Genomic DNA, 16,271 nt, shown 5'->3' on the forward strand with positions numbered 1-16,271 from the left:
AGTCCACAGGCCGTGAGATGGGCCTGTACCAAGGACATGGACTGGAACTCTACCTCTTGGAGAGGGACCAGAAAGTCATGGACAGTGGACCGCAGCTCAAACACAAAGTCCGGGATATCAACTTCAAATCAATTTTGTTTTTCTATACAGAGAAATTAAATGTGATTTAATTATACCTCTATTTGAGGGACATGGACAATATCTACTTTGAAGACTACAATAAGCCACTGAGTATCATGAAAATAGCAGTGTAGCATGACATAACTTGGGGGCATTGTTAATTATGAGGCACTTCTCTGTATCTTGGCACCCTTCGAGTGGCTGCCTGCCCCTGGGGTGGTGGGTGTGGTCTGGGGCTGCATGGTGCTCACTTGTGGCCTTGTCCTGTTATGGGATACCCTCACCATCTTATCACATGGTGTTCATGGGACAGCTGGTCTGGATGATGCCATGCAGGCTTTAAAGAGGGGATCTCTGAGTAGCTTGGAAACGCCTCTGTTTATCTTTTATTTAGAATGGATTCCCCCTGGCATGGCCCATTTTTAATATGGTATAGTTCAGTATAGCGGCGTTCAGTATTGGTGTGTAGAGAAGAGGATGAGAATACTTATTTTGCATCATGACTTCATAATCCTATGAAAGGTCCTCTCAGCACCCAAACCCAGTCCAAATCCCTCAGCAGGTCCTCAGTTCTGGGTCTCCAGGGGGGACCCTGTGCTGTAGCAAGCCCAAGTCTGGCTCACCCTGCCATAGCCCAGCCCCGCGGGCCAAGCCCCATCTACCCAGCAATGAAATAAAGAGCGGGCCTGTACACTAAGAGATCACGGCTCTGCTGAGCGGCAGCTGGGTCCGATCTGCCAATACCCTGCCCTCACTGACTGACTGACTCTGACCTTATGATTGACTGACTGATGCCTAGGAGATTAAATCAACTCTTCAGTGGCAGAGCTCATCACTGTAGGAATTGCCCTAAGGAAAAGAGGTATATCTGAATCTAAAAACCCATCTTTGGTAATAAATCCCACCGAGCAGGCTATTCCTTATATTCCTGGGGCATTTAATTGAACGTGTTGTGATTAATTAAACAGTGCTGTGATTAAATGAATTGATATCCAGGTGACTCACTGAGAGCTGTGTAATATGTTTGGGGGAGGTGGGACATGAATCCAAGCTGAGAGGTGTTATTACCTTACACTTGTTGTTGTTGTTGAAATACACTGGCTTACACTTAAACACGAGGATTCAGGGGGAGATAGGGTGACAACTGAAGTGTGTGTGTGTGTGTGTGTGGTTTATTTCCACAACACTCCTGTCATTTCAGCAAAGGAACAGTGCATGGTCAGGGGTTTGCTATGCAGCACTGCTGGAGCTCTCTGTCGAAACCACTTGGCTGCCACTCCAAGCCCTGTAACCATAGAGATGGAACACATGACATCAGCCCCAGAGCTGAAGCAGTTGTGTGGTTACATCACTGCAGTGCCACTGAAGGGCTTTCTGTAGTATTGTGTGGGAGAGCGAGAGAAAGGAAACATCTTGTAGTATGGGAACAGCTTTCAATTCATACACCATTTTATATCATATGTTTAGCAAGATAGGAATAACTTAATCAGGACAGTATGATCTGCTTTTTGAGATAGTAGCCTGTTCTTGTCTGATTTGAGCTTACATGTTTCAAGGATGCCTTGCAGCAGAGCTCAATGCTGACCTTTTTTTTTTGTTGAAAAATTTAGGCGCGCACAGAAATTTAGGAGCACAATGCAAAATATTAAAAGTAATAAAGCTAGAATCCTTTAAAAAATGTTGGCGCACTGGTGCTCCTAAATAAAAATTCCAGGTCGCACAGCAACATTTTTAGGTGCATATGTGAGTTAAATGGCCGCACTGTAGAGTGCTGTTTGCAGCCATTTACAGTACTGTACAGCCTGTTTGCATTAGTCTTGTAACTGTATCCAGTCTACCTGCTATGCAAGCAAAGGCTGATTGGAGAGTAATAGTAATCTATATTAGAGTATTATATCAGTGACCCTATTCACCGTTCTGATTCAACAGGCCTTGAGGCTTTGTTGTCATTGCAGTAACAACCAGGAAAAAAAAGAACAAGCTATAAATGGACAAACATGAGGATGAAAGTCAGAGTGGGTGTTTGCTGTGGAACAAAGCACTGTGCTGCTGGCCCCAGACATCAGAGGTTTGTAAAGCCCAACCGTTTTGTCCCTGCGATGCCCGTCGTCAAAGAAACACACTTCAAACGGACAACACCGTCGCTCACTTCCTCCCCTTGACATTGCCTGATTAAGCGGTGTGTGTTTGGTGTTTGTCACACCACACACACACACATACACCTTCTCATACTCGCGCACACACACACATCCATAAGCAATGAGCAGAGCTGGGTTATCAAATCCAATTTTTTCGTCACATGCTTCGTAAAGAACAGGTGTAGCCTAACAGTGAAATGCTTTCTTACGAGCCCTTTCCAACAACGCAGAGAATTTTAAAAATAAAATAAAAGTGATAACACATAATAATACACAATGAATAATGAAAACTTAGCTATATACATGGGATACCATTACCAAGTCTGCAAAGGTACGAGGTAATTCGGAAGTTTACATAAACCTTAGCCAAATACATTTAAACTCTTTTTCACAATTCCTGACATTTAATCATAGTAAAAATGACCTGTCTTAGGTAGTTAAGATCACCACTTTTATTTTAAGAAGGTGAAATGTCAGAATAATATTAGAGAGAGTGATTTATTTCAGCTTTTATTTCTTTCATCACATTCCCAGTGGGTCAGAAGTTTACATACACTCAATTAGTACTTGGTAGCATTGCCTTTAAATTGTTTACCTTGGGTCAAACGTTTCAGGTAGCCTTCCACAAGCTTCCCACAATAAGTTGGGTGAATTTTGGCCAATTCCTCCTGACAGAGCTGGTGTAACTGAGTCAGGTTTGTAGGCCTTCTTGCTTGCACACGTTTTTTCAGTTCTGCTAACAAATGTTCTATAGGGTTGAGGTCAGGGCTTTGTGATGGCCACTCCAATACCTTGACTTTGTTGTCCTTAAGCCATTTTGCCACAACTTTGGAAGTATGCTTGTGGTCATTGTCCATTTGGAAGATCCATTTGCGACCAAGCTTTAACTTCCTGACTGAGATGTTGCTTCCTACCTCATGACGCCATCTATTTTGTGAAGTGCACCAGTCCCTCCTGCAGCAAAGCACCCCCACAACATGATGCTGCCACCCTCGTGCTTCACGGTTGGGATGGTGTTCTTTGGCTTGCAAGCCTCCCCCTTTTTCCTCCAAACATAACGATGGTCATTATGGCCAAACAGTTTTATTTTTGTTTCATCAGACCAGAGGACATTTCTCTAAAAAGTACGATCTTCGTCCCCATGTGCAGTTGCAAACTGTAGTTTGGCTTTTTTTATGGCTGTTTTGGAGCAGTGGCTTCTTCCTTGCTGAGCGGCCTTTCAGGTTATGTTTATATAGGACTAGTTTTACTGTGGATATAGATACTTGTGTACCTGTTTCCTCCAGCATCTTCACAAGGTCCTTTGCTGTTGTTCCGGGATTGATTTGCACTTTTCGCACCAAAATACGTTCATCTCTAGGAGACAGAACGCGTCTGCTTCCTGAGCGGTATGATGGCTGCGTTGACCCATGGTTGTTTATACTTTTGTACTATTGTTTGTACAGATGAACAGGGTACCTTCAGGCGCTTGGAAATTGCTCCCAAGGATGAACCAGACTTGTAGAGGTCTACAATTTTTCTTCTGAGGTCTTGGCTGATTTGTTTTGGTTTTCCCATGATGTCAAGTATGGAGGCACTGAGTTTGAAGGTAGGCCTTGAAATACATCCACAGGTACACCTTCAATTGACTCAAATAATGTCAATTAGCTTTTTAGAAGCTTCTAAAGCAATGACATCATTTTCTGGAATTTTCAAGCTGTTTAAAGGCACAGTCAACTTAGTGTATGTAAACTTCTGAACCACTGGAATTGTGATACAGTAGGTTATAAGTGAAATAATCTGTCTAAACAATTGTTGGAAAAATTACTTGTCATGCACAAAGTAGATGTCCTAACCGACTTGCCAAAACTATAGTTTGTTAACAAGAAACTTGTCAGCGCATACTCTTAGTACGAGTCCTGGTAATCCATCTGGCTCTTGCTTAAAGGTCTTTCTCACATCGTCTATGGAGAGCGTGATTTTCTGGAACATTTGGTGCTCTCATGCATAATTCAGTGTTGCTTGCCTCAACGATCATAGAGTGCATTTAGACTGTCTGGTAGGCTTGCGTCACTGGGTGGCTCGCGGCTGGGTTTCACTTTGTAATCCATGTTAGTATGCAAGACCTGCCACATCTGACGTGCTTCAGAGCTGGCATGTTAGGATTCGATCTTAGTCCTGTATTGATGCTTTGCCTGTTTAATGGCTCGTTGGAGGTCGTAGTGGGATTTATTACAAGCTTCCTGATTAGTGTCCTGCTCCTTGAAGCGGCAGCTCTAGCCTTTAGCTCTTGGCGGATGTTGCCTGTAATCTATGGCTTCTCTTTGAGATATGTATGTACAGTCACTATGGGGACGACGTTGCCGGTGCACCTCTTTAATGAAGCCAGTGATTGATGTGGTAATCTCCTCAATGCCATCGGATGTATCCTGGAACATATTACAGTCTGTGCTTGTAAAACAGTCCTGTAGTTTAGCATCTGCTTCATCGGACTACTTCCGAATTGAGCACATCACTGGTACTTCCTGTTTGAGTGTTTGCTTGTAAGCAGGAATCAAGAGGATAGAATTATGGTCAGATTTGCCAAAAGGAGGGCGAGGGAGAGCTTTGTATGCATTTCTGTGTGTGGATTAAAGGGGATCTAGAGTTTTGTCTCCAGTTGCACAGGTAACATTATTTTTTTTAGGAGGGGATAATTTTCTGTCATCAAAATGTCCGCATGGGATCAAAGCAGGCAGAGGAGGATGGAGTCAAGGACCAGGTGTGTGAAGTAGCAGGTGTTATTATTTAAATAAATAAAAAATTACCCCCTTTTCTCCCCAATTTCGTGGTATCCAAGTTACTATCTTGTCTCATCGCTACAACTCCCGTACGGGTTCAGGAGAGACGAAGGCCAAAAACCATGCGTCCTCCGAAACACAACCCAACCAAGCCGCACTGCTTCTTATCCTCTCGAGAATCTGTGGAAAGAACTGAAAACTGCTGTTCACAAATGCTCTCCATCCAACCTCACTGAGCTCGAGCTGTTTTGCAAGGAGGAATGGGAAAACATTTCAGTCTCTCGATGTGCAAAACTGATAAAGACATACCCCAAGCGACTTACAGCTGTAATCGCAGCAAAAGGTGGCGCTACAAAGTATTAACTTAAGGGGGCTGAATAATTTTGCACGCCCAATTTTTCAGTTTTTGATTTGTTAAAAAAGTTTGAAATATCCAATAAATGTCATTCCACTTCATGATTGTGTCCCACTTGTTGTTGATTCTTCACAAAAAAATACAGTTTTATATCTTTATGTTTGAAGCCTGAAATGTGGCAAAAGGTCGCAAAGTTCAAGGGGGCCGAATACTTTCGCAAGGCACTGTATTTTGGATATAAAAATAATCTTTATGGAACAAAAGGAACATTTATTGTGTAACTGGGAGTCTCGTGAGTGCAAACATCCGAAGATCATCAAAGGTAAGCGATTCATTTTATTGCTTTTCTGACTTTCGTGACCAATCTACTTGGCTGCTAGCTGTTTGTAATGTTTTGTCTGCACTGAGAGATGTCCTTACATAAACGCTTGGATAGCTTTCGCCTAAAAGCTTTTTTGAAATCTGACACGCCAGGTGGATTAACAACAAGCTAAGCTGTGTTTTGCTATATTGCACTTGTGATTTCATGAAAATTAATTATTTTTAGTAATTTCATTTGAATTGTGCACTCTGCAATTCAGCTGATGTTGATGAAAATGATCCCGCTAACGGGATGGGTGCGCCAAGAAGTTTTTTAACACAGCGCGCATCCAACCCGGAAGCCAGCCGCACCAATGTGTCGGAGGAAACACCCTGTACTTGGCGACCTGGTTTGCGCGCACTGCGCCATGCCCACCACAGGAGTTGCTAGTGCGCGATGAGACAAGGATATCCCTACTGGCCAAACCATCCCTAACCCTGACGACGCTAGGCCAATTGTGCGTCGCCCCATGGACCTCCCGGTCGCGGCCGGCTGCGACAGAGCCTGGGCTCGAACCCAGAGTCTCTGGTGCCTTAGACCACTGCGCCACCCGGGAGGCCCTAGCAGGTGTTATTCTGTGAGACTGGAAGAAGAATTGGGAAAAGCCACAATACATAGTAAAAAAAAAAGTGTTGGACAAGCAGGTCATAGCTGCTATACAAACAGAATACCTTGAATGTGCCTCTTGCACGTGGCACACCTCTTGGAGTTAGGTAATACAGGGAGGTTGAGGGAGGGCTCTGAGCTACCTTGAACATAACTGTTGATTTTTTAACTACAGTGTCAGTGATGTAATTTCTAAGCCAGTCACAGTCTCCTCCCTAGGTACCCCAGCTCCAGGGTTAATGTCTCTGCCTTGGCACACGGCTCTGCTGGGGGACCGGGGATGTTGCAGTAAGTGTCTTCCTCTGGGCCTGTCTGTCGGTACACTGGGTGAAGGGGACATGAGTGTGGAGTGTAACCCAAACCCTGTGGTATTAATAGCCTTGTGTTAGTGAGGCGTTGTGGACACAGACAGGCACGGTGCTCCCTCTGTGACACCATAGGACAGACCACAGACAGGCACGGTGCTCCTTCAGTGACACCATAGGACAGACCACAGACAGGACAGGCACGGTGTTCCCTTTGTGACACCATAGGACAGACCACAGACAGGCACGGTGCTCCCTCAGTGACACCATAAGACAGACCACAGACAGGACAGGCACGGTGCTCCCTCAGTGACACCATAGGACAGACCACAGACAGGATAGGCACGGTGCTCCCTCTGTGACACCATAGGACAGACCACAGACAGGATAGGCACGGTGCTCCCTCTGTGACACCATAGGACAGACCACAGACAGGACAGGCGCGGTGTTCCCTTTGTGACACCATAGGACAGACCACAGGCACAGTGCTCCCTCAGTGACACCATAGGACAGACCACAGGCACGGTGCTCCCTCAGTGACACCATAGGACAGACCACAGACAGGACAGGCACGGTGCTCCCTCAGTGACACCATAGGACAGACCACAGGCACAGTGCTCCCTCTGACACCATAGGACAGACCACAGACACGGTGCTCCCTCTGTGACACCATAGGACAGACCACAGGCACGGTGCTCCCTCTGTGACACCATAGGACAGACCACAGACAGGACAGGCACGGTGTTCCCCTTGTGACACCATAGGACAGACCACAGACAGGACAGGCACGGTGTTCCATTTGTGACACCATAGGACAGACCACAGACAGACAGGCACGGTGCTCCCTCGGTGACACCATAGGACAGACCACAGACAGGACAGGCACGGTGTTTCCTTTGTGACACCATAGGACAGACCACAGACAGACAGGCACGGTGCTCCCTTGGTGACACCATAGGACAGACCACAGACAGGACAGGCACGGTGTTCCTTTTGTGACACCATAGGACAGACCACAGACAGGCACGGTGCTCCCTCTGTGACACCATAGGACAGACCACAGGCACGGTGCTCCCTCAGTGACACCATAGGACAGACCACAGACAGGATAGGCACGGTGCTCCCTGTGTGACACCATAGGACAGACCACAGACAGGACAGGCACGGTGTTCCCTTTGTGACACCATAGGACAGACCACAGACAGGACAGGCACGGTGCTCCCTCTGTGACACCATAGGACAGACCACAGACGGGCACGGTGCTCCCTCTGTGACACCATAGGACAGACCACAGACAGGACAGGCTAGAATTGGCTCAGCCTTGCACACTCAACTCAACTAATACCCTTTTTCACACTATCGTGCTGACCTGAACTGTACTCGCTCATATAGCCTATTTTTTTTCACATTGTACTGCTTGTTATTCAACTGGTACAGTGAGGGGGAAAAAGTATTTGATCCCCTGCTGATTTTGTACGTTTGCCACTGACAAAGAAATGATCAGTCTATATAATTTTAATGGTAGGTTTATTTGAACAGTGAGAGACAGAATAACAACAAAAAGATCCAGAAAAACGTGTCAAAAATGTTATAAATTGATTGTTATAAATGTAATAGTAGTATATAGTAGTAAAGTAGGTGTGTTACTGTGTAGGGGAACTAGTAGCCTAGCTTACGCTCGGTATGCAATGCCATTTGTGAACATAATGTTCTTCTACCTGAGTAGAATAACCCGTCTTCTGCAGTGGATGGCAAGTTTTCATTTAAGCCTCAGATACACCAAGGATACTGACAGCCGAGAGATACTTGGCACCTCTGCCCAGGATGTCGGGAGTACTTTTTCTGTTGATCACATAGCACAGTTCATCAGCCTCGTTAAAATACTCCAGACCAGAAGGTGGCAGTAACGTTTCTTTCTTAAGCTATGTGTGACTTGTGCCTGCTTTCTAAATGTGTAGATAGCCAATGTTCGCTAACTAGCAAGCTGTGCTAATATTTTTGCTAGCTAGCAATAATTTGTAGTAAGCCCATGTTTATACCAGTCAGATGGCCACAACTAGTTAGCTAGTTAACAATGTTGTAGCTAGCTAACTATGTTGTGCTAACTGGCAAATGGTGATACTAACCGTTTAGCTAACTTTAGCTAGCAAGTGAACTGGCACTGGCAGTATGGGAGACTGAATTAGATGTATTTATCATCTTGCTAGATAGCTAGCTTGCTAAAACATTTAGTGCTGTGTGCATTTTTTGCACTTACCAGCCCATTAATTTCAAATTAAGTTTGTTTGTGACTGCCTGGCTCAGTTGGCAAGCTAACATTAGCTAGCTAACTAATGAGCAAGTGCACATTTATCAAATCTAACAAAAAAGCTTCTTTAAGAGCACAACTCCTTAGCTAGATGTATAGACTTGTTCCAGAAAAATATGGATTAGGCAGCTTTGTTTTAGTTAGAACAATTCTGATGAAAATGGGGTGAATTACACAGGGAAAAGTGCCTTAACCTTTTTGTTGTCACTCCTTTCGGCTCCCCTCTCGCGGCGGTCCTTGCTCTCTGATTTTCCTTAAGTCAAGTTGTCGGCCACTGTTGGGCAGGCCGATTCTACATGTAGAAACGGCCGGCTCGACCCTACCAGTTAGGTACCCAGCAGGCGGTGTCTTTTTTGTTTTAGCAAGAGAAGGAACCGCCTGCCACTTTGCTAATTACCTCTCAGCCATCCGTTTTCTCGGTGTGTCTGACCTCTTAAGCCTAGCTTATACATAATTTTGGAAGGAAGGCTAGTTCACAAGTCTATTCTTGGTGTGTGTAATGTTCTTACCGGTCAGGTTTCGCCAAAGGAGCTTAAAGCTGCTCCATTCATAATCTTGGAGTAGGCCTGTGACTGTCTCTGGATATCACTAACTTGGAGAGAGGACCATATGTTTTTACAACAATGGGTCTACACCATATTGTAGTGGTAGAGACCTGGAACTGCTGCTGTATGCCCATAGTAATGCAGGTCCAGTCGAAGATGGCCTACCCTCCTGACGGCTATAATGTCTAGTCTTCTGAAAAGAACATTCAGGCAAAACTACGATTGGAGGCACTGCTATGGTCCTCTAATTCAGATGGAAGGATTTAGATAGTTTGGCCTTGTTGCCCCTCCAACAACATTGTTGCCTCCAAAACAGAATCGTTTTGACAATCGCTTATATATTTTTTGCGCTAGTTGGTTGTATCTGAGACTATTTGTTTTCAGCAGTTATTTCCATGACTGATTAAGATGTGTTTTCTCATGACTCTCTCTTGTCCCTCTGCAGCAGACATATGGTGTGCAATATGTTTGGAACATCGAATCGCTATAAAATCGATGTTGCATCTTTATTTATTTATATTTAACTAGGCAAGTCAGTTAAGAACAAATTCTTATTTACTATGACGACCTACACCGGCCAAACCCGGACGACGCTGGGCCAATTGTGCACCACCCTATGGGACTCCTAATCACGGCCGGTTGTGATACAGCCTGGAATCGAACCAGGGTGTCTGCAGTGATGCCTCTAGCACTGAGATGCAGTGCCTTAGACCGCTGCGCCACTCGGGAGCCCATCGCAATACATTGTGAGAATTGCAATATATATTGTATTGGTACCATTATCATGATAATATTGTGAGTTCCCTGGCAATTCCCAGTCCTATTACATACCCAACTTCAGTGTGTAGGTACAATTTTTATTTAATTTCAAAACAGCATTTATAAAGAACAACAGATGAGCAGCAGGTGGTTCTAATCAGGGTTGCTACTCACCTGCCAATCAGGCATGTGGCTTTTCTGGCCTACCTGTTTGCAAATGAGTCAAAAAGAAATACAGAATTATAGGGTATGGGAGCGGGCACGAAGAGAAATTCGCAAATCAACCACCCCAGGTGTCCGATCAACTAAATACATCATATCAATTCACGAGAGAGGACATCAGGCAAAGCCGTTCATAAACGTGGGGCCAACCCATAAATGATATGTAAAATCTGATATGGACAGTGTTCTTGTATAACAGCCTAAATGTGGCTTATAGGAAGGAGGTTAGATCTAGTTCTTTGTTTAAACCGTGTGGAGATACACAATTGAATTGATATATCCACATGGCTTCTCTTTGAAAAATGCTGTTGTCATAGTCACCAACTTTACGTGGTGGATTAACTTTTTAGATATCATCGTAACTCGGTTCATTAATAGAATGTTGTTCTATAAAGTGTCTCTGATCTGGTGAGGTGATATCTTGACGTCTAATGGTGGATTCACGTTCTCCAAGACTTTCAAGGTGCAGGATGTTTTTCCTTTTCACACTATCGTATTTTATCAATGGCAATTTGAATGCACAGAGTTACTGTGTCGATCCTGAGGCCCATTGTCGTGCCATTCGTCCGCCGCCATCACTTCATGTTTCAGCATGATAATGCACGACCCATGTCACAAGGATCTGTACACAATTCCTGGAAGCTGAAAATGGCGCAGTTCTTCCATGGCCTGCATGCTCACCAGACATGTCATCCATTGAGCAAGTTTGGGATGCTCTGGATCGACGTGATCCGGATCCAGTTCCTGCCAATATCCAGCAACTTCTCACAGCCATTGAAGAGGAGGGGGACAACATTCCACAGACCACAATCAACAGCCTGGTCAACTCTATGGCAGGAGATTTTGCGCTGCATGAGGCAAATGGAAGTCACGCCAGATACTGACTGGTTTTCTGATCCAGTCCCCTACCTTTTAAAAAAGTTTTATGTGACCAACAAACGCATATCTGTATTTCCAGTCATGTGGAATCCATAGATTAGGGCCTAGTGAATTTATTTCAACGGACTGATTTCCTTATGAACTGTAACTCAGTAAAATCTTAAATTGTTGCATGTTTATTTTTGTTCCATATAGAAATCCGATTTCTACATGATAAGGGTACATTTCTGACTTTTCCTCATTCATTTTTTATTTAATTTAAATTTAATACTGAGAGTAACACTGAATGCAGTCTGGCATCAATGCCAACTAAGTCAATGTGTTGTAATCTCATTGTGTGGGTTTAGTTGTTGGTTGCTATAAAGACGTGTTCTGTTCTGAATAGACATTCTCCGTAGACACCACAGCAGATGCAATGTGAGAGGCATCAGGAAATAAACTCTGTTAACTCCTATAGTGGTGTTTTCATCTTTCACTTACTTTTGCCATTTAACTTTTATCAACATGAATTGAATACAATCTGTTTTCAGTTGCTCTGTTTGGATAGGCCCATCTCAGAAGTGAAATTAATTATGTGTTAATATTTTTGCAAACTAACCAGTCTCATCATTCCCTCCCCCTTTCTCCTCCTCTTCTCCTGTCTCTTGTCCCCAGGTGGTGGCCTAAGCCATGGGGGCGTTCCTGGACAAGCCCAAGACGGAGAAGCACAATGCCCACGGTGAGGGCAACAACCTCCGTTATGGCCTGAGCAGCATGCAGGGATGGCGGGTGGAGATGGAGGACGCCCACACCGCTACGGTGGGTCTACCCCATGGCCTGGATGACTGGTCCTTCTTCGCTGTCTACGACGGCCACGCCGGCTCCCGCGTGGCTAACTATGCCTCTAAACACCTGCTGGGGCACATCATCACCCACAGCATGGGTTCCCCGGGCCCTGAAGGTGTCACCCCAGCCCCCACCGTGGATGTGGTCAAGACGGGGATCCGCACCGGTTTCCTGAACATCGACGAGCACATGAGGAACTTCTCAGACCTGCGTAACGGCATGGACCGCAGCGGCTCGACAGCCGTGGCCGTACTGCTCTCGCCAGAGCACCTCTACTTCATCAACTGTGGTGACTCACGGGCTGTGCTCTACCGCAATGCGCACGTCTGCTTCTCCACGCTTGACCACAAGCCCTGCAACCCACGGGAGAAAGAGAGGATCCAGAACGCAGGTGGCTCTGTAATGATCCAGAGGGTGAATGGTTCCCTGGCCGTGTCCCGGGCCCTGGGAGATTACGACTACAAGTGTGTGGATGGGAGGGGTGCCACGGAGCAGCTGGTGTCCCCAGAGCCCGAGGTGTTTGAGATTGAGAGGGCCCCTGAGGACGAGTTTGTGGTGCTGGCCTGCGACGGTATCTGGGACGTGATGAGCAACGAGGAGCTGTGCGAGTTTGTCAAGTCCCGTCTGGAGGTGTCCCACGACCTGGAGAAGGTCTGCAACCAGGTGCTGGACACCTGCCTGCACAAGGTACAGTGAGGCTAGTGTGGGTGTTTGTATGTCCGTGTGTGTGTTTTAACATGTAGAAATGTAAATGATTGTGTAGCGTGTTTTGTTGCACTAATTAAGGAAGTTAATTTGGAAGCTCTTTCTCTCGTTTTGATATCAGCGTTAAGAGCCCCCACATGTAATGATTCTCTCTCCATCCCTCTCCCCCCTCCACCACAGGGAAGTCGGGATAACATGAGTGTTGTGTTGGTGTGTTTGCCAAACTGCCCTAAAGTGTCAGAGGAGGCGGTGAAGAAAGATACAGAGCTGGATAAGTTCCTGGAGTCTCGCGTGGAAGGTGAGAATGATTGTACATGTGACTCCCTTCCCCTCCATCCTGTTGTCTTCATCCAGGCTGCCGTCCCATTCTCTAGTATCATTATGTAGTACCATTCTCTACTACTGTGCACTCGTTTCCTCCCCCTTACGGCTTTAAAAAGCATAGATTTAGGATTTGGGGGAGTTTACAGCATATTTCAGACTTGCTTTTAAATCCATGTGGGGAAGTGAAGGACTGAACACACACAGGGGAGAAGGTTGGAGAATCCGACCGCAGCCCCAGTCTAAATTTATTACACTTCCATCCAGGACACAATTCCAATCAGTGTTGTAGTACTCTAGTCCGGTCTCGAGACCGCATATTGGGTGTCTCATTCTTGTCTCGGTGTTGGATACATTTGTACTCCGTCTTGACTCTGTTTTGGACAGTGAAGACTCGTAATTTCTTCCCGAGACCAGCGGAGTAAAAAACATAATTATCAGCTTACATTCAGTCACTGCTTCGCCAGGCCAAATATATCCACTCCTTTCTTAAAACATAAATACAGTATCTTAACAGCCTTTATATCTATTATAGACAGGTTAGTACAGTGGTGAACCTATAGACCTTCAGTGTGACAGGTTAGTACAGGGGTGAACCTGTAGACCTTCAGTCTATCATAATACCAGCGCACTCATGTAGGAGAGTGCACTTCTTGTAAAACACAAAGGGCCAGTGGTGTAGAGGAGGGTATAAACCGTATACCCACTTTTTTTTCAGTGAGCATTGCTTATACTCACTACTTAATCCCTACTGATGCGTATCAAAATAGTGTAGTTGAGGTATACAACTTATCGATTATGTAGTACAATAGAGAAATCACTCACAAAGTAGCCTACACAATTGCAAAGCACGTGAAACATATTCACCTGCACGCTGCACACACAACCTAGTTTCAGCAGAATATCATATGCAGACAGCAAGAGTGTGCAGTTCTCAACTGGTTATTTTATGGAGCAGCTCACAGAAGAATGACATCAATAGCCGGTAAAGTAGGAAAGACGTTTCAACTTAACCAGTCAATTGCTAACTAAGGCAACAATGGGTATGCTAAGGTGTCATTGTACGCTGATGATTGTTTTCTTTTAAATCCACATTTTGGATCCCTCCAGCCTCATAGAGGATCTAGATACTTTTTCTAACCTCTCTGGATTACAACCAAATTATGATATATGTACTAAACTCAGCAAAAAAAAGGGGCCCTGTTTTACAAAGATAATTTGTAAAAATCCAAATAACTACACAGATCTTCATTGTAAAGGGTTTAAACACTGTTTCCCATGCTTGTTCAATGAACCATAAACAATTAATTAACATGCACCTGTGGAACAGTCATTAAGACACTAACAGCTTACAGATGGTAGGCAATTAAGGTCATAGTTATGAAAACGTAGGACACTAAAGAGGCCTTTCTACTGACTCTGAAAAACACCAAAAGAAAGATGCCCAGGGTACCTGCTCATCTGCGTGAACATGCCTTAGGTATGCTGCAAGGAGGCATGAGGACTGCAGATGTGGCCAAGGCAATAAATTGCAATGTCCCTACTGTGAGACGCCTAAGACAGCGCTACAGGGAGACAGGACGGACAGCTGACCACGTGTAACAACACCTGCACAGGATCGGTACATCCAAACATCACACCTGCGGGACAGGTACAGGATTGCAACAACAACTGCCCGAGTTACACCAGGAACGCACAATCCTTCCATCAGTGCTCAGACTGTCTGCAATAGGCTGAGAGAGGCTGGACTGAGGGCTTGTAGGCTTGTTGTAAGGCAGGTCCTCACCGGACATCACCAGCAACAATGTCTCCTATGGGCACAAACCCACTGTCGCTGGACCAGACCGGACTAAAAAAAAGTGCTCTTCACTGACTAGTGGAGGTTTTGTCTCACCAGGGGTGATGGCTGGATTCGTGTTTATCGTTGAAGGAATGAGCGTTACACCGAGGCCTGTACTCTGGAGCGGGATCAACTTGGAGGTGGAGGGTCCGTCATGGTCTGGGGCGGTGTGTCACAGCATCATCGGACTGAGCTGTTGTCATTGCAGGCAATCTCAACACTGTGCGTTACAGGGAAGACATCCTTCCTGCAGGCTCACCCTGACATGACCCTCCAGCATGACAATGCCACCAGCCATACTGCTCTTTCTTTGCGTGATTTCCTGCAAGACAGGAATGTCAGTGTTCTGCCATGTCCAGCGAAGAGCCCGGATCTCAATCCCATTGAGCACGTCTGGGACCTGTTGGATCGGCGGGTGAAAGCTAGGGCCATTCCCCCCAGAAGTGTCTGGGAACTTGCAGGTGCCTTGGTGGAAGAGTGGGGTAACATCTCACAGCAAAATGGGCAAATATGGTCCAGTCCATGAGGAGGAGATGCACTGCAGTACTTAATGCAGCTGGTGGCCACACCAGATACTGACTGTTATTGACCCCCCCTTTGTTCAATGACACATTATTCAATTTCTGTTAGTCACATGTCTGTGGAACTTGTTCAGTTTATGTCTCAGTTTTTGAATATTATGTTCATACAAATATTTACACGTTAAGTTTGCTGAAAATAAACGCAGTTGACAGTGAGAGGACGTTTCTTTTTTTGCTGATTTTATAATATGTATTGGAAAATGGTCTGGTGACGTGGACATACTCGGTATATCCTGAAAGAAATAAATCATTTCACTTCATTTTAATAGAAAGTTAGCAAAAATAGTTAAGATCTTGCTACCATGGAAAGGAAAATACATGTCTGTTTGTTGAAAAACTCTTCAGTCATATCCGAGTTTATGAGAAAGAAATATTCTTTTTGATTTTGAACGGCAAACCTGACCAAATTAAACGGGCCTACTTATTTAATGAATATGTATTTGGAGGGCAGAAATGACTAAATATTAAAGCGTTAGACCTCACACTAAAGGCTTCAGTCATACAAAAGTTATACTTGAAGAGAATGCCAAGAGTGTGCAAAGCTGTCATCAAGGCAAAGGGTGGCTTCTTTGAATAATCTCATATAACATTTACTTTGATTTGTTAACAATTTTTTGGTTACTACATGATTCCATATGTGTT

General features: G+C 45.0%; 1 protein-coding gene across 3 annotated transcripts in view; it reads left to right on the forward strand.

Annotated features, from left to right (window-relative positions):
- LOC139376851 (protein phosphatase, Mg2+/Mn2+ dependent, 1Ba) overlaps positions 1-16,271 on the forward strand; it is a 40,272-nt gene that overhangs the window by 14,902 nt on the left and 9,099 nt on the right. For all 3 annotated transcript variants that reach the window (XM_071119808.1, XM_071119810.1, XM_071119809.1), the window contains exons 2-3: positions 12,012-12,869; positions 13,068-13,185. In XM_071119808.1, the coding sequence (XP_070975909.1) occupies positions 12,027-12,869; positions 13,068-13,185 (961 nt within the window). In that variant the 5' untranslated portion in view covers positions 12,012-12,026. The remainder of the gene's footprint in view (positions 1-12,011; positions 12,870-13,067; positions 13,186-16,271) is intronic.

This window comes from Oncorhynchus clarkii, chromosome 20, assembly GCF_045791955.1.
Source record: "Oncorhynchus clarkii lewisi isolate Uvic-CL-2024 chromosome 20, UVic_Ocla_1.0, whole genome shotgun sequence".
NCBI classification, from domain to species: domain Eukaryota; kingdom Metazoa; phylum Chordata; class Actinopteri; order Salmoniformes; family Salmonidae; genus Oncorhynchus; species Oncorhynchus clarkii.